Source organism: Dipodomys spectabilis, unplaced genomic scaffold, assembly GCF_019054845.1.
Source record: "Dipodomys spectabilis isolate Male_0828 unplaced genomic scaffold, ASM1905484v1 ptg000331l, whole genome shotgun sequence".
In the NCBI taxonomy this organism is placed as follows: domain Eukaryota; kingdom Metazoa; phylum Chordata; class Mammalia; order Rodentia; family Heteromyidae; genus Dipodomys; species Dipodomys spectabilis.
The window spans coordinates 196,795-213,941 of record NW_024871008.1 but is presented as its reverse complement, the minus strand read 5'-3'; the positions used below and the strand labels follow the sequence as shown (position 1 = coordinate 213,941).

Sequence of the window (17,147 nt, the reverse complement as noted above, 5' to 3'; positions counted from 1 at the left end):
ACTGGAGCCTTACCGTGCACAGCCCCGAGGTCACATTAACCCTTCCCCGCCTTCATGCGGACTCTCACCCAACCCTTGCTCAGGTCGGGGTGCCCTGGTTTGGAGGAGGCAAAGGTGACACGGGTGTGAATGCGTGGATCCCTGAAGGCAGAGGGGGTGGAAGGAGAAAGGGGTCACTATGGCATCTGACAATAAGGACAGGACTTGCTCCTTAGGTGACTGAGCACAAGCCTCTGCCCCAATCCTGTGTGCAGTGGGAAGTGAGGAGGTAGAGCGAAGACCCTGGCCCCCAAGTTCTAGGGCAGGATATCTTTAGGCATAGGCGTAGCCTGAAAGCTAAGAAAAGAACCGTAAACAGGACAAAGCAAAGGCGTTTATTGTCAGAACATTTCTGAACTGCACTGGTAAAGATCCAGCAGGTGGACATGGGTGGAAATACGGATTCCACTATCTCGTCCTCATCATCTGAGGCCTGAAGGACCCTTTCACCACTCAGGCTGCTTTTCCAGAGGGCAAGCAGGACCCCAAGCCCCAGCCCAATGGAACACAGGTAATCATCTCTGCTGCCAGTTTCCTGGGCCAGGAAATGCTTCCTTGGGTGAGGCTGGGCTGGAGCACAGTGGCTCTAGGTAAGGATGTCCTGAGCCTGGTGCTCTACCAGCATCTCCATGCTCCTCACATCGGTGCACCACAGCTCCAGTCGGTCCTTCATTCCTGTGATCTGAAGGCAAATCAGGACCAGTGTGTCAGGACATGCGTAATTCACAGGCAACACAGGACCATGTTATATCTCCAGATCACTCCTGGGGCAGTGGTAAGAATATCAGAGCTGGAGGTAGGGGTGTGTGTGTGTGATATGATCACCCCTGTTAATTCTTATCACAAGGACATTATTAAAGCAAACAGGTGAGAATAGAGGAAATCCGCAGGATTAAATTCCAGCAATATGAGTAAGAAGGATTTGAGCTTAAATCACAAAACCAGGAACACATTTGAGTACCAATTTTGAGATTATAACCAGCATGTTGTCGCGCTAAGCTTCTAAATGCAGTGCTCAAACCCTAGGTACGTGAAACTGACTTCCTATAGCAGTAATCCCATCTCTAAACCTCATGTTGGGCAATGGCTCCCTCCCAGGTGGCATGTGTCCACAGGAAGCTAGGACGGCACAGGTGCCGCCTGGCTCTGGGAAGGCGGGCAGCCTCAGTCACCTCACCTGCTGCAGGTCCAGCACGCGGGGCTGCACCCAGGTCATGTGCACCCGCTTGTCCACCTCGTCTATGCTGCCTCTCACCAGTCCCACCGAGAGCGCCTTCATCACCAGCAACTCCACCTGTTTGAGGACTTGTGTGAGACACTCTGGGTGCACACAATACTGCTCCTGCTGGCAGGGTGGGGTGGGGGGAACGGGCGGGGACACAGTGCTCACAGAGGCCCTCCTCTGCCTGGAAGACACACATTCATTGCCTGAGCTCTTCAGTACCCCAGGCCAAGAACTGTACCTCATTCACTGTGATTTTAGCACTTTTGGCAATTTCTTCAAAAGTAAGCTGTCGGTGATTGGCAGGCCGTGTGAAAGTCATCTGAAAAAAATGTTATTTAAAACAATTTTTCCAAATAAGAATGGTCGGAGAACTGATTGGTAAGGATTTTTTGGTCAAAACCTACTCTGAAAATGGAGAACCCCCTTGTTAGTATCCCACATACTGTAGCCATGTGTTTTACTATAAAGAAACTCAGGAAAGGTGGGAGGGGCCCTCAGGGTCCAGCAGCCTGATGGCAGCCTGGATGCACGGACAGACTGCTTCCCGGGTGCTTCTTACCTCCATCAGGCACAGCAACTGGATCTTCCTCAGAAGCTGGGCTTCATTGGCTGCTAAATCAGGCTGCAAAAAGACAGAGACGTTTTTCATGTTTCAGCTGATCATTACTTAACCTAGGTGTTTTTTGTTTTTGTTTTGTGCTGGTCCTGCAGCTTGAACTCAGGGCCTGGGCTGTCTCCGAGTTTCCTTTGCTCAAGGATAGCACTCTACCACTTGAGCCACAGCTCCACTTCTGGCTGTTTGGATAGTTTAATGGATATAGGAGTCTCACAGACTTTCCTGCCCTGGCTAGCTTTGAATTGCAGTCCTCATCCTGTATTTCAGACTCCTGAGCAGCTAGGATTACAGACACGAGCCATCAGTGCTGGGCTTAACCTAGGCTTTATTATGGTGCATTCAACAAAAAGAAACTGGGCAAACCCAAAATATTATACTGTGGGCTGATAAAGTTCATTGACAAATGATACACTAACTTCCTTTTATGAGCTGTTACTACCAACAAGGACTCTGTGAGACAAGATTAGTAATGGTATCACAAACACTGCCAGGTACCCCCAGCCTCTCTTGGCATAGGCACCTCCAGGAAGGGACTTGTCCTGTGTTCCTGGAGGCTCCCAGTGGCATTGCTATCCATCAGCATGGTGCAGAAGAACTCCTCTGAGGAGCCCCTGAGTCCTGGGACTTGTGCTGAATCAAGTAACAAGTGTCTGGTTTATAATGGAAAATTGTGTTCTAATATGAACTAGCACTCTTTTGTGAGGCCTGCATATTCTCTCCTGCCAACAGACCAGCAGGTTATTTGGTGAACACAGAATTAAACTAATCACAGTTGATGACTTAATGCAAGCACTGATAACACACAGCAGCAGGCAGAGTGGTTTGCACCTATAACCCTAGCACTTGGGAGACTGAGGTGGGAGGATCTCCTGGCCCACAAGTCAGCCCGGGAAATACAGTGAGATTCCATCTCAAGATAAAAAACAAAAATGATAATGAAACCTTACTCTCCTCAGCAGGAGCGTTTCCAACATAGTCACTGGTACAACGAACCTCTGATCTTATTCTCCCTTTATAAACCCGTCTCTGGGGGTGGGTGGCTGCTGAGGTTTGAACTTTTATGTTTGGTAGACAGGTTGTCTACCGCCTATATCATGCTCCTAGCCTTCTGCTTTCTTTTCAGGTAGGGGGACATCAGGGATGGACATATTGACACATACACTTACCCACGGGCCTCAGACAGCAGTCAACTGCACAGTGTTTTCTGTACAGCTGGAAGAAGGCAACATGAAAGCTGGCTTATGGAGATGGAATCTTGCTAGCTTTTTTCCCTGGACTGACCTCAAGGCCTGATCTTACTATCTTTACTTCCCAAGTAGTTGGGATTACAGGTGTGAGCCACTGTACCCAGCTTTCTTTCTTTTTTTTTTTTGACAAGGTCTTCTAATGTTGCTCAAGCCAGTTTCCAAGTGCAAGGCTCAAGCGATTGTCTGACTGCAGCTGGGACTACAGGTATGGGTCTCTGTGCCCACTCTCTGAGCGCACATTTCTGCACAGATGCCAGTACACAGACTCAGTTAAGGCCGACTAAGTCTAGTACTTCTTGCCTCCTCTGGGATCCTACATTCATACCCATCCTGCTCCATTATATGTGAACTTTGCAAGTTTAAGCTTTAAGAAAGTGGAAGTTTCAGGAAAATACATAATCAAGAACACAACCACAATTCCTACTACAGTTAACATTCCAGCAATTTTGCTACTAGTTTCACTAAAAAAGGCTTGACGTATCACTAAGCACCTCTTGCTAACTCCTCCCACCACCATGCTCCTGTGTGCCCCCCACCCTGTGGTTCCTGCTGCACTGCATTCCTGGAGAATGACTCCCTCTCCTTGCATTTTTCCCCATTCTTTCTCACACTAAGCGACTGCCTGCTTATGTTGCTGCACACACATGCTTACTCAGTTTAGCAAGCATACTAAGCATTTGCTTTTCCCTTACTATTTCACGTTTCCCCGGAGGGTGGGTAACATCCTTTGATCCAGCTCTGACGAAGGTGTTGATTCTGTTCTTCTAACGCCCAGGCCAGTTCTTCCCTCAGGAGGTTGACACCTTTTTATCTGCACCTTCCGTACAGATGAAGGTGTATGTACTTACTGCTCTTTTATACACCTTCTACTCTTTCTTTAGGGTTAAGCATCACTGACCATCTGCTGCCTTATTCTATGAGAATAAGGCCTGGTGTGCTACTGCCCCCTCTGTGCCCAAGGCCTCCTGGGCGCTAGGCATGTGTAGAGCAAAGGCCAGGTGAGTACTTGTTGGTGAGTGGACACGTGTAGCCAGTGGCACACGGGACCTACCTGCTGACCCCAGGCAGTCTTAAGTGTCTGGAATCTGTCGACAGCGCCGCTGTTGAAGGCATAAAGGGTATCAATCAGCCACTGCCGGTCAGTGCTTCTCAGAGACTCCAGTACAGGGTGCATGAGCTGTGGAGAGGACATCAGCAGGCAGGAGGCAGCCTCCCTCTCCCCTGCTCCATCAAGGAATCTATACAGGTCAACTTACAAGTTCTCCAAAGTTAAAAACTCCCTCGCCGAGAAGTCCGGCGAGCCCCAGTGTGAAGGCTCTCTCCTGCTGCTCTGACACTGAGACAAGAACATACTAATCATATCCACATCTTGTCTGGCCTTGAAAAGCCAAACAAAGTAACAAAACATAACACAAGCAAGAGAACACAGTCTTGGCAGCTTCTTTTTAAAGTGCTGAGCCAATCTGGGTTACAATAGGAATCACATAGAAATGAATGTTATGGATGGAGCAATCAGATCACTAATTGTTTCCAAAATGCATGTGAATTTGTTCAACATTCAGTTTGTTCTTTCCAGAGTAATGGGTTCCTTAGAACCATCCTGGTCCTGCCATGGCAAGTAAAACTGCCACTCAGCTGTCTGAATGTCACTTCAGTCTGCACTTCTTTTTTTTTTTTTTTTTTGGTTGGCCGTGGGGCTTGAACTCTGGGCCTGGGCGCTGTCCCTCAGCTCTTCAGCTCAAGGCGAGCGCTCTACCACTTGAGCTACAGCGCCACTTCCGGTTTTCTGGTGGTTTACTGGAGATAAGAGTCTCACAGTCTCTCCTGCCCGGGCTGGCTTTGAACCGAGATCCTCAGATCTCAGCCTCCTGAGTAGCTAGGATTACAGGCGTGAGCCACCAGCGCCCGGCTCAGTCTGCACTTCTTAAAACTAGAACAAGCCAGCTTCCTGCTCCCTTGACATCAAGCCCTTTATTCTCTGGGCTGCAGTAGTTGCTTTTCCAGTGTATTTTTCTTGATCTGCAAAGCTGCACCAGCATTTTTTAGAGTTTCTGATCCCTTAGCTTCACCAGCATATTTTGAGGTCTATCTACACTATACTGTTGTTTTGGGTTTTTTTGGGGGGGTGGAGAGGGGGTAGGGTGGGGAGGAGACTTGAACTCAGGGCCTGGGTGCTTTCTTTGAGCTTCTTTTGCTCAAGGCTGATACTACCTCTTGAGCCACAGCTTCCCTTTTGGCTTTTTAGGTAGTTTTAGTGGAGGTAAGATTCTCACAGCTTGGTACCTGTGGCTCACGCTTATAATCCTAGCTACTCAGGGTGCTGCTATCTGAGGATCACAGTTCAAAGCCAGCCTGGGCAGGAAAGTCTGTGAGATGCCTATCTCCAATTTACCACCTGAAAACTGAAGTGGCACTCTGGCTCAAGTGGTAGAGCACTTGCCTTGAGCTGGAGAGCTCAGGGACAGTGCCCAGACCCAGAGTTTGAACCCCAGAACTGACCCCCGCCTCCAAAACAAAAAGCTCAGACTTTCCTGTCCTGGCTGGCTTTGAACTGTGATTCTAAGATTACGGCATGAGCTACCAGTACCCAGCTTATGCTGAAATTTTTATGCAAATGCATACTTTTCTTTCTTTCCCAAAGCTCTGGTCAACTTTCTTTCTACTTGTCAGATCCTTGAAAGACTCTAACCCAGAGCTTGGTTTTCAGAAGCCCTCAGCTCTAGGGAATTTCAGGGACCTCCATCTTGCAGGAGATCAGAAGGTCCTTGTATCACATACTATACTTCCTGTAAGACCTCTGACTTAGGTAACAGTATGGACCTGGAGAAGATGAAGGGTATTAGTAGGACTTAGCCTTGCTGTCATACACATTAAGTGCTGGAGACCAATAAGATATAAACCAGAGCTACAGAATCTTTCTACTTTACTTCAGAGGATGAACCCACCTGAATGAAGCTGAACCTACTTCCTCCAGCACCTCATAACTGCTGTGGCTCAGCAATATGCCTGTGTGACATGAACTGTAAAGGCTCTGTTACCTGGTAGATCCTTGATGTCAACGCAGCCCAGAAACCGCAGAGCGTCCTTGTAGTAGGATGCATGGTTCCCAATTGTTTGGTAGTATTTACTTGATAGGTCATAGAAACGACTATGAACGGACGTCACTCCGGGGAGGCTGCTGAGCATCTCTTCCACATCTTCAATTGTCTCCTACACACAGGAAGTGTAATTGTCCTCCAATTTAAAGGTTTAAAAAGTAACAAAAACAAAAAGCATATACTGCAAAGTGAGGCACTGATAAACGCGACACTAGAAAACTTAACATCTAGTAAATTTGCAAGAGTTCAATGACATAAAAATATCAAGGGACAAAGGCAGGAAGCATCAGGAGTCTGGGGGCTCACACAACTCATACTCAATTCTTCTCCAGAAACACACAGACTGCTCACATACACAATAAACTAGGCATAGAGATGATAATAAATTATGTGTAGAAGCAACTTATATCCCTTCACCACATTTGTAAGTTGTGAATCAATACATGGTAAAAGAAAACTTGGGTAAAAGTTGCCTACATCTATACATGATGGCCCTAAAACCAGAGGAGTAGAGACTAAGAGTTGTACACATCTGCCTGGACAAGGAAGTATGCACTGAGGCCCCACTGAGGAGGAACAGGGTTGGGAGCACAGTGAGCTTACTGCATATGCTGCTCTGCTCCTGACCTGGTTGGAACTCAAGGATGGCCAGTCACAGAATTCCTTACTGTCTCACAGTGGCCATGTGTCTTAAATAAAATCAGTGTAACAAGTATGCACAAGATCCTGGATGGGTAGCAATAATTAAAAGGCATTTTTTTTTTAAGGCAAGGAGAACTTCCAACCCTTACCCCACCAACCTATTTTCATTAATAGCATGGTTACCAAAATCAAAACCAAACAAAACAAAAATACATGCAGTCTCCGGTTAAACAAAATAGATGAGGGCTGGGAAGATGGCTCAGTGGTAGAGCGCTTGCCTTGCATGCCTGAGGCCCTGGGTTCCATTCCTCAGCACCACATAAGCAAAAAGAAAAAAGCCGGAAGTGGCGCTGTGGCTCAAGGGGTAGAGTGCTAGCCTTGAGCTGAAGAGCTGAGGGACAGCGCCCAGGCCCAGAGTTCAAGCCCTACGACCGGACCCAAAAAAAAAAAAAAAATAGATGACTAGCCAGGCATCTATAATCCTAGTGACTCAGGAGGCTGAGATCTGAGGATCAAGGTTCAAAGCCAGCCTGGGCAAGAAAGTCTGTTAAGACTTCTCTCGAATCAAACACCAAAGAACCCAAAGTGGAACTGTGGCTCAAGTGGTAGTGCTAAAAAGCTCATCAGGGACAATGCCCAGGCCCTGAGTTCAAGTCTCAGGACTAGTACCACCCCACCAGCCCCACCCTACCCTCCTCCCCCTTTACCACCCAAGGACTAACTATATACTTTGGTCTCACTGTTAACCGTAATCCACATTTGTCCCCCAAACTGAACAAAGATAAAAGAAAGGCAAGACAGGAAACTTCAACAAGAGTTTTTGAGGCAGAAAGAAGATGAAGGAGCACATGACCTGCCAGTAGTGAGGAGGTTGTACCTGGCCAGCAAGAGCCCAAGAATGTCACCTAGCCAAGGCGAAGTGGAGATCTGACAGAATAGAAAGCCGTGGTCACACAGGCAGTGTTCTTTTGTTTTAAGGATAGCAGGCTGCATATGAACAACTCACTATGAAATGATTTTGAGAAAGAAAATCACACACACGCATGCACACACACAATTAGGCAAAAGTGGCAAAATGTAATCACTGGGAAATCTGGATTAACTCAGTACAGGTTGTTCATGCCTGTAATCCTAGATTCTCAGGAGGCTGAGATCTGAGGATTAGAGTGCAAAGCTAGCCTTAGCACAAAAGTCTGAGACTCATCTACAATTAACCACCAAAAAGCCAGAAGTGAAGCTATGGCTCAAATAGTAGAGCACCAGCCTTGAGCAAAAAAGCTAAGGGAGAGCACCCAAGCACAGAATTCAAAGACCTATCAGCAGAACAAAGAAGGGGGAAAAAAAGAAAGAAATATGAGTGTTTGCTATTTTGCACTTTTTCTATAACTCAAAATTATTTTGAGTTAACAGTTAAAGAGAAGGGAAGTTGTTTTTTTTTGGTTCCCCCCCACTCCCAGTTTTAAACCACAGATAAATAGGTATTATGGTAACCTTACCTTTGTAGCCTGTAAGTCCCCAATGTTTAATTTTAAGGCTCCAATTGCTGTTTTACACAGGATCACTGCCTCATCGCTACTTTTTACCTAACAATATCAAAAACAAGAGAAACTCAGAATGTGGGCAGCAAATTCACAAAGTAAGCCACTACTCGGTCACTGATCTCACTTTCATGCCAGGAGATTTAAGCCTTCTAAAGAGGAACATTCAAGTCTCATATATTCCCACAGGTGCTGTTAAAACTTTACATTCACCTTCTCACGAGTCTTTTCCAGAAAAGTAAGAGCCACATTAGGATCTAGAAGAGAAAGAAGAACAAAGTCAGGCTCACCAGCAGCAGAGTTTCTACTAGCCAACACCTTGCAAGGTTAGATCAGAAGGTGTAATAAAAACTTAACTCAAGCTAATGTTTTCTCTTTCTCTGTCCTTGGCAGTGTGGGGTTGAGCTCAGGGCTTTGTGACTGTCAGGCAAGTGCTCTACCACTTGAGCCACCTCCAGCCCTTACTGCTTTGGTTATTTTTCAGGTAAGGTCTTGGGCCTTAGCCTAGGCTTGTTGAGATAAACCCTATCTCATTTAATTTTTGCTAGAACCATGATCTTCTAAATCCAACTACCCAATGTAGTAGTTGAGATTACAAGTATGTGCCAGTGGGGTTTTTTGGTGCTGGTCCTGGGGCTTGAATTCAGAGCTTGAGTGTTGTCCCTGAGCTTTTTTGCTCTCTACTAACTCTACCACTTGAACTATAGCTCCGCTTCTGTTCTGTTTTGTGTGTGTGTGTGTGTGTGTTTAATTGGAGATAAATCTCACAGACTTTTCTGCCTGGGCTGGCTTCAAACCACAATCCTCAGCTTCAAACCAGAACCCTCAGATTACAGGTATGAGCCACCAGTGACTGGCTTTCTTTTTTTAAGACAAATTTTTTTACTACATAGCCTAGGCTATATTTGCACTTGTGATTCACCTGCCTTAGCTTCCAGAGTACAAGGATTCAAAGTGTGCACTCCTCCCAGCCAATCTGATACTGTCTATTAAATTACATTTCCATTCTGTTAAAAGCCTATTTCAAGATCACTTTAACTACCATTCGATCTGTTCTACTATGAAACAAAATGAGGCTTACCGGTCATTTGTCTAACCACGTGAAGGATAATTTCTACCAGGGACAAAGGGTTCACCCTGAAATAAAAACCACCAGCTTTTGAGTGTCAAAAAATATCAACATATTTATTTTCAAAGTAAATAACTAATAAAAGGTTTTTACCTGTGTTCAAATTCACTAATGAAATTTTCATAAAGCTGTGAAATCAAAACAGAAGAGTAAGTACAGGATGTCTTTCATTCTGCAAAATCAGATGTCAAAACCACTATTTTTAGTTAAAGAAGCTGCATCAGTATTACCAGGTGTAAATCAAAATGCCCATCATATACAAAGTAGCTGAGGAGATGGCAGACATGAACAGATTGCACTGATTCTGAAGGACAAGGTAGAAGACACTGGAGATTAGATTCTTCTCTAGGCCGGGCTGAACTAGGAAAATAAAACTAGGGACAGAGAAAAACACAAGAGAACACTGAGACCACTGGAAGAAGAAGACTGAAAGACAGTGGAACAGAGCATTGTTGAGGATACAAAGACATGCCAATAAGTTGGACCAGATATGATCAGATGTGGGCTGGGCACAGGGAAGGCAGGTTGACAATGAACTTCTGAGGTCACAACTAGGTTAGCTGGGGAAAGGGAGTATTCATGGTGGGTAAAGAGAAGAAACCTCCAGATAACTTCAATTTTGAAACGAGATAGTTCTCTAGAATACAAAGCAGCAAGATGGAAATGTTGCTGTGTCAGTTAGTTATTTATATCTGGCATACAATCATCTAAATAAATATAATCATCCTCCCAACAGGGGGATTACTCCTCAAAAAGTCTGCTGATTTTTTTTTTTAAAAATTGAAGGAGTACATAAACAAAAAACAGAAACTAAAAATTACTTCTAGTGACTGTATTAATGAATACCATTCATTTTACACTATGTGAACTTGGTCTTAACAACTTTCAAAGTTTATTTATCTATGAAAAAGTGAACTCAAATCTGCTGAGTGTCATATTACTACAAGAGCTGAGTGAACACTTTGCCATATATAAACAATTCAAAGGTTAAGACTGCAAAGGATAACAATGAACTATATTTCACTATAGGATGTAGAACCTTGGAGAACAACTATTAATACTTTTTTATTTATCATTTTTCCAATGGTCAGCAAAAGTCTTTATGCTTACAGACAATTGCAAGTTATTTTGAGTAGTAGAGTGGCAAATTGATGGATATAAACCATAAAAAGGGGCTGGGAACATGGCTCAGTGGTAGAGTGCTTGTCTTGTATGCATGAGGGTTCGATTCCTGAGCACTACATAAGCAGAAAAAGCTGGAAGTGGTGCTGGTGCTGTGATTCAGTGGTAGAGTGCTAGCCCTGAGCTGAAGAGCTGAGGGACAGCACCCAGGCCCAGAGTTCAGGCCCCACGACAGTCAAATAATAATTTTTTTTTTAAAAAACACAAAAAAAGTTTTCAGCTTTAGGAGATGGAGTGGTAAAGTGGTAAGCTTCAGTACGTGCTATATAATGCATTCAGTGCTGGTGGCTCATACCTATAATCCTAGCTACTTAGGAGGCTGAGATCTGAGGACTGAGGTTCAAAGCCAGCTCAGGTTTTGAATCTCAAGGTCTCTGAGACTCTCCTCTCCAACTAACCAGAAGTGGAGGTATGGTTCAACTGCTAGAGCACTAGCTTTGAGCAAAAAAGCAAAGAGAAAGCATAAGACTTTGAGTTCAAGACCCAGGACTGGCACACACACTCACATTCACACACACACACACAAATAAACAAAATAATGTATTCAGGAAAAATAACTCACGTTACAATTATAGGTGCGCTATCAATAGAAATCTGATTCATTCAAAATCAGAGAAAGATGCCCGAGAAGATCTCAAGAGGCTTCTGAGTTCTTTCAGGGGATTCAGGCTAGAAAGTTTTTTTCCCTTTCCTGCTGACAAATCCTCAAAGTAATCTATTACAAAGGCAGCATATTATGCTGTTGCCCCTTCAACCCTATTTCTCTCAAGTGAACAAATATTGTTTCTACATTACTAAGGTCAGAAGTATTTCCACAAGCAGAGTGGTAAAGAAGGGGAGTGAGAATTATCTAAAAGGTTCCTATGGCAATCTTTCTTTGTATCATCCTCTATCTTGAACTTTCTATTCTTTTGGAACAGTTTTCCTGAAGTAAAATACAACAGCAACAAAAAACCAAAGTGGTTCAGGATTAGAATCTCAGTTCTTAAGAAGCTTAAGATAGATGAGGATGGAAGTTCTAGACTACCCTGGCCTACATGACACTGAAAAAATGTGTAAATAATAAAAGATACCTGGACATGCTATAAGGTAATATTTTAAGCTAGAATTTTATTTCATTCATCTATATCTATCTATTCTCTTCTTTGTGTGTGTGTGCAGCCCGGGGGCTTTAATTCAGGGCCTTGGCCACAGTCCCTGAGCTTTTTTTTTTGTCGGTCGTGGGGCTTGAAATCTGGGCTTGGGCACTGACCCTGTGATCTTCAGCTCAAGGGAGCGCTCTACTGCTTGAGCCATAGCGCCACTTCTGGTTTTCTAGTGGTTTATTGGAGATAAGAGTCTCATAGACTTTCCTGCCTGGGCTGGCTTTGAACCTCGATCCTCAGATCTCAGCCTCCTGAGTAACTAGGATTACAGGCGTGAGCTACCAGCGGCCTGGCTTCCCTGAGCTTTTCTACTCAAGGCTAGCACTCTACTACTTGAGCCACAGCTCCACCTCCAGTTTTTTTTTTTTGGGTAATTTATTAGATGTAAGAGTCTAACAGATTTTCCTACCTGAGCTGGCTTTGAACTGTAATCCTCAGATCTCAACCTCCTAAGTTAAGAGTACAGGCATGAGACACCAGCACCTGGCCTTTTCTTGTGGTGCTAGTCCTAGGACTTGAAGTCAGGGCTTGGGCACTGTCCATAAGCTTTTATGCTTAAGGCTAGTGCTCTACCACTCAAGAGTCTTCTGGACTTTCCAGCTTGGGCTGGCTTCAAATCATGCTCCTCAGATCTCAGCCTCTTGAATAGCTAGAATTACAGGTATGTGCCACCGTACCTGGCCAAAACAAAAACAAAAAAACAGGGGCTGGGATGGTGGCTCAGTGGTAGAGCGCTTGCCTTGCATGCCTGAGGCCCTGGGTTTGATTCTTCAGCACCACATAAGCAAAAAGAAAAAAGCCGGAAGTGGCACTCTGGCTCAAGTGGTAGAGTGCTAGCCTTGAGCTGAAGAGCTGAAGGACAGCGCCCAGGCCCAGAGTTCAGGCCCCACGACCCGACCCCCCCCAAAAAAAAACAAAAACAAAAAAACAAAAAGACAAGTCTCACTATATTGCCTAGGCCATTGAACTTATGATCCTCTTGACTGAGTCTCCTGAGATTATATACCATTTCACTGTGTTTATTTTGTTTTGGTGGTGCTAAGGATAAAACACCAGACTGCATGAATGCTAAGCACAAACTACAACTCAGTCTCATTCCCAGCTCTAGTCTAGAATCATAGAAACAAAAATTGTAGTTTTCTTTCCTTTTGGTGATACTGGGGTTTGATCTCTGGACCTTGTCAATGTGAGGTAAGCATTCTACCAACTGACCACACATTAAGCCCTTTTGTGTTGTTATTTTTCAGATAGGGGCTGCCACTTTTTGCCTGGGTTGGCCTCCAGGAATAATGCTCTACCTATAATTCCCATGTTGCTGGGATTATAGCTGTGAGCCACCATTCCAACTGAGACAATATCTGTCTCTGAAAGCTCTTCTGTGACTTGTTAGGAGGGTTAATCATTTAACTCTTAGGTCTGCTTCTAGGAAAAAAGAAAGAACAACAACCACAAAATTACAAGTAGTAGCTGTTCCCCAAAGTTATAAAAAAATATAGAGAGTGCCTACAACAATCCCTGGCATAAAGTGATTTGATCTCATTATGATCATCACAAAGCAGTTAGAAAGTCTTAAACATATTCATATAATCTGACTTATCACCATAAATGATTTACCTTAATGAGACCATCTCCTTGGGCAAAGCACGGGTCTTGCACAAAATCAAGCACCTGAAGTGTCAGCTGATGCCACAACCTGAAAAACATTATGCCCTTTAGAGCCATAAACTAACATGAAGTCACAAATATTTTCAACCTTGACAGTCCTAGCAAACAACAAATGCTAACCAGTTTCCTTATTCTTTATAGGGCACAGTGTAAAGAATGCTAAGACTCTGCTAATGGTCATGCTACCTTGAGCTCCCTTATCCTAAGTCAGTTTTCCCAGCTATGAAATGGAAAACATCTTTCTAGACTTCGAAGGGTGATTGTTTCAACTGGAAACAATCTTGAAATTATGCAGTACTATATTGAAATCCAAGTTCTCCTACTTATTAACCAAGTATCTCAGGAGAGGCAAGAAAACAACTTCAGTTTTCTCATCTGTGGCTGAAGGATGGAGCGAGCTAAAACATAAAACCTCTAGGACAGTGACATAACACTCTTCACATAAACACTAAAAGCTAATATTTAATAATGCAGATCAAATGTTACCTACCATTTGTCACACACTAAGAACTGATACTATCAGAAGCTTGACAGACACTATGAAGACATGTGAATGTTTGGGTGAAAGGCTGTTAAATGTCCCATGGTCAGTAGGAGGGTTACTATGGGAGTTGTCTCTTCATGGAGCAGCTCCCAATGCTAGTAATTTATTTTTTTGGTGGGTGGGGCTGTAATGGGGATTGAATTCAGGGTCTCCACTTGCTAAGCTGGTGCTCTATCTCTTGAGTCCAGCCTCCCCGCCTCCTTTTTGCATTGGTTATTTACCAGGTAAGGTTTGCTTTGTTCCCTGGTAGGCCTGGGCTGCAGTCCTCCAAGTTGTTTCACAAAGTTGTTGGGCTAACAAGGGCCAGCTTCTTTTCCCCCTCTGGCTGAGATAACAGGCCCACACTACTGCACATAGCTTTTGGTCATGATACTCTCTCAACCTTTTTGCTGGGGCTCCAACTGCAGTCAGCGACCTCCACCTCCCAGACAGGGACACAGGCTTGAGTCGCCTGGCCAAACGCTAGTAACTTACGGTTGGTCTAAATCTCATCCTGTTTCTAAACAAACCCAAACTCTGAGCCCTCTCCGGAGCAAGAAGCACACCGTGAAGTGGAAAGTAGGGACAGGAAGTACTGGGGCATCCCTGTAACCGGTCACAGAAGGCACCAATAGCACGGCTGACTCGTGTGGGCTCCAAGCCGTGGGAAAGGTCACTGTGACACGTGACACGCGGAGGAGCCCCGGAACCCGCTGCTCCCGGTGGAGCAGCTCCCACCGCGCGCGGGCCCCTGCCCCCCGCCGCGGGCCGCTGCCGACTGGCTCGGGCCTCGGGGGCCCGGGGCCGCGCCCGCGCCGCCTCTCCCGCGCCGCCTGCCCGCCTCGCCCGCGCCGCCTCTCCCGCGCCGCCTGCCCGCGCCGCCTCGCCCGCGCCGCCTGCCCGCGCCGCCTCTCCCGCGCCGCCTCGCCCGCGCCGCCTGCCCGCCTCGCCCGCGCCGCCTGCCCGCGCCTCCTGCCCGCGCCGCCTCGCCCGCGCCGCCTGCCCGCCTCGCCCGCGCCGCCTCGCCCGCGCCGCCTCTCCCGCGCCGCCTGCCCGCCTCGCCCGCGCCGCCTGCCCGCCTCGCCCGCGCCGCCTCTCCCGCGCCGCCTCTCCCGCGCCGCCTCGCCCGCGCCTCCTGCCCGCGCCGCCTGCCCGCCTCGCCCGCGCCGCCTGCCCGCCTCTCCCGCGCCGCCTGCCCGCGCCTCCTGCCCGCGCCGCCTCGCCCGCGCCGCCTGCCCGCCTCGCCCGCGCCGCCTGCCCGCCTCTCCCGCGCCGCCTCGCCCGCGCCGCCTCGCCCGCGCCGCCTCGCCCGCGCCGCCTGCCCGCCTCGCCCGCGCCGCCTGCCCGCGCCTCCTGCCCGCGCCGCCTGCCCGCGCCGCCTGCCCGCCTCGCCCGCGCCGCCTCGCCCGCGCCGCCTGCCCGCCTCTCCCGCGCCGCCTGCCCGCGCCTCCTGCCCGCGCCGCCTCGCCCGCGCCGCCTGCCCGCCTCTCCCGCGCCGCCTGCCCGCCTCTCCCGCGCCGCCTCGCCCGCGCCGCCTGCCCGCCTCGCCCGCGCCGCCTGCCCGCGCCTCCTGCCCGCGCCGCCTGCCCGCGCCGCCTGCCCGCGCCGCCTGCCCGCGCCGCCTCGCCCGCGCCGCCTCGCCCGCGCCGCCTCGCCCGCGCCGCCTCGCCCGCGCCGCCTCGCCCGCCTCGCCCGCGCCGCCTCGCCCGCGCCGCCTCGCCCGCCTCGCCCGCGCCGCCTCGCCCGCGCCGCCTCGCCCGCGCCGCCTCGCCCGCCTCGCCCGCGCCGCCTCGCCCGCGCCGCCTCGCCCGCGCCGCCTCGCCCGCCTCGCCCGCGCCGCCTGCCCGCGCCTCCTGCCCGCGCCGCCTCGCCCGCGCCGCCTGCCCGCGCCGCCTCGCCCGCGCCGCCTGCCCGCCTCGCCCGCGCCGCCTCTCCCGCGCCGCCTGCCCGCGCCGCCTGCCCGCCTCGCCCGCGCCGCCTGCCCGCCTCGCCCGCGCCGCCTCGCCCGCGCCGCCTGCCCGCCTCGCCCGCGCCGCCTCTCCCGCGCCGCCTGCCCGCGCCGCCTGCCCGCCTCGCCCGCGCCGCCTGCCCGCCTCGCCCGCGCCGCCTGCCCGCCTCGCCCGCGCCGCCTGCCCGCCTCGCCCGCGCCGCCTGCCCGCCTCGCCCGCGCCGCCTCGCCCGCGCCTCCTGCCCGCGCCGCCTCGCCCGCGCCGCCTCGCCCGCGCCGCCTGCCCGCGCCTCCTCGCCCGCGCCTCCTGCCCGCGCCGCCTCGCCCGCGCCGCCTCGCCCGCGCCGCCTCGCCCGCGCCGCCTGCCCGCCTCGCCCGCGCCGCCTGCCCGCCTCGCCCGCGCCGCCTCGCCCGCGCCGCCTCGCCCGCGCCGCGCAGGCTCCCGGGCTCACTTCTTGGTGTAGAGCTCCTCGAGTCGGTGCCACACGGCGGCCTGCCCGGGCCCGGAGCTCTGGCTCTGCTGCAGAAAGCCCGGCACGTCCTTCATGGTGGCCGAGCTCGGGTCTCCTCACAGCCGAGAGGGCGGCGGCGGCGGGGACGGCGGCCGGAAGTGCTCGGTCACTCCCGGAAGCGCCGCGCCGCGTGGCCTGCTGGGAGCCCAGCGCCGGCGGCGCGCGGGTTGCCCGGGTAACGTCTCTGCGCCCCGCCCCGGCCCGGGGCTCGCTCCGCCCGCGCCCGCGCCCGGGCTGCTCTCCCGTGCCGGCGCTGCCCGGAGCTGCTTCTGCCCGAGGCTAGCGCTCGACCCCCTGGGTTCTGAGGCCTCGAACCCGGGCGTCGTGCGCGCCAGGCCAGCGCTCGGCCGCGGAGCCACGCTCCAGCCCGCGGCGCTGCTCCGGGCGCTTGAGCTGCGCGCGAGCCCGGGGTCCCGCGGGGACGGGCCTCCCCGCGCCGGGACCAGCGCCGAGCCACGCCGTCGGGCCGCGCGGGTTTCCGCCACCGCCGTGGGAGGCAGGTGCGCTCCCCGGGCCGGCCTCGGGGGCTGACGGCCGGGCGCTCGACCCCGGGGGCCGCCGTCAGCCGGAGTCCGCCTCTGCACCTGCGGGTGCGGGCCGGCGCCGACCGCGGGCCGAGCTCGGGCCCACGCGTGACG

The 17,147-nt window shown here is 50.6% G+C and overlaps 1 protein-coding gene across 1 annotated transcript; it reads right to left on the bottom strand.

Annotated features, from left to right (window-relative positions):
* Positions 1 to 353: 353 nt before the first annotated feature.
* Positions 354 to 16,617, bottom strand: Psmd13 (proteasome 26S subunit, non-ATPase 13). The gene is made up of 13 exons (XM_042665545.1): positions 16,450 to 16,617; positions 13,476 to 13,554; positions 9,628 to 9,662; positions 9,487 to 9,542; positions 8,619 to 8,662; positions 8,364 to 8,450; positions 6,166 to 6,337; positions 4,384 to 4,463; positions 4,179 to 4,304; positions 1,824 to 1,886; positions 1,503 to 1,583; positions 1,217 to 1,333; positions 354 to 721 (listed from the first exon to the last, which is right to left on the bottom strand). The coding sequence occupies exons 1-13, from the start codon at positions 16,542 to 16,544 to the stop codon at positions 626 to 628; spliced, it is 1,131 nt and encodes a 376-aa protein (XP_042521479.1). The 5' UTR covers positions 16,545 to 16,617; the 3' UTR covers positions 354 to 625.
* Positions 16,618 to 17,147: the final 530 nt, after the last annotated feature.

Bases quoted from the DNA above. Each gene is read 5' to 3' on its own strand.
- Psmd13 (XM_042665545.1), bottom strand. From the start codon at position 16,544: ATGAAGGACGTGCCGGGCTTTCTGCAGCAGAGCCAGAGCTCCGGGCCC. The intron at 13,555-16,449 runs GTGAGCCCGGGA...AATGTTTTTCAG, and splicing joins GAGGAGCTCTACACCAAGAA to GTTGTGGCATCAGCTGACAC. The intron at 8,451-8,618 runs GTGAATGTAAAG...TGATATTGTTAG, and splicing joins TGGAAAAGACTCGTGAGAAG to GTAAAAAGTAGCGATGAGGC.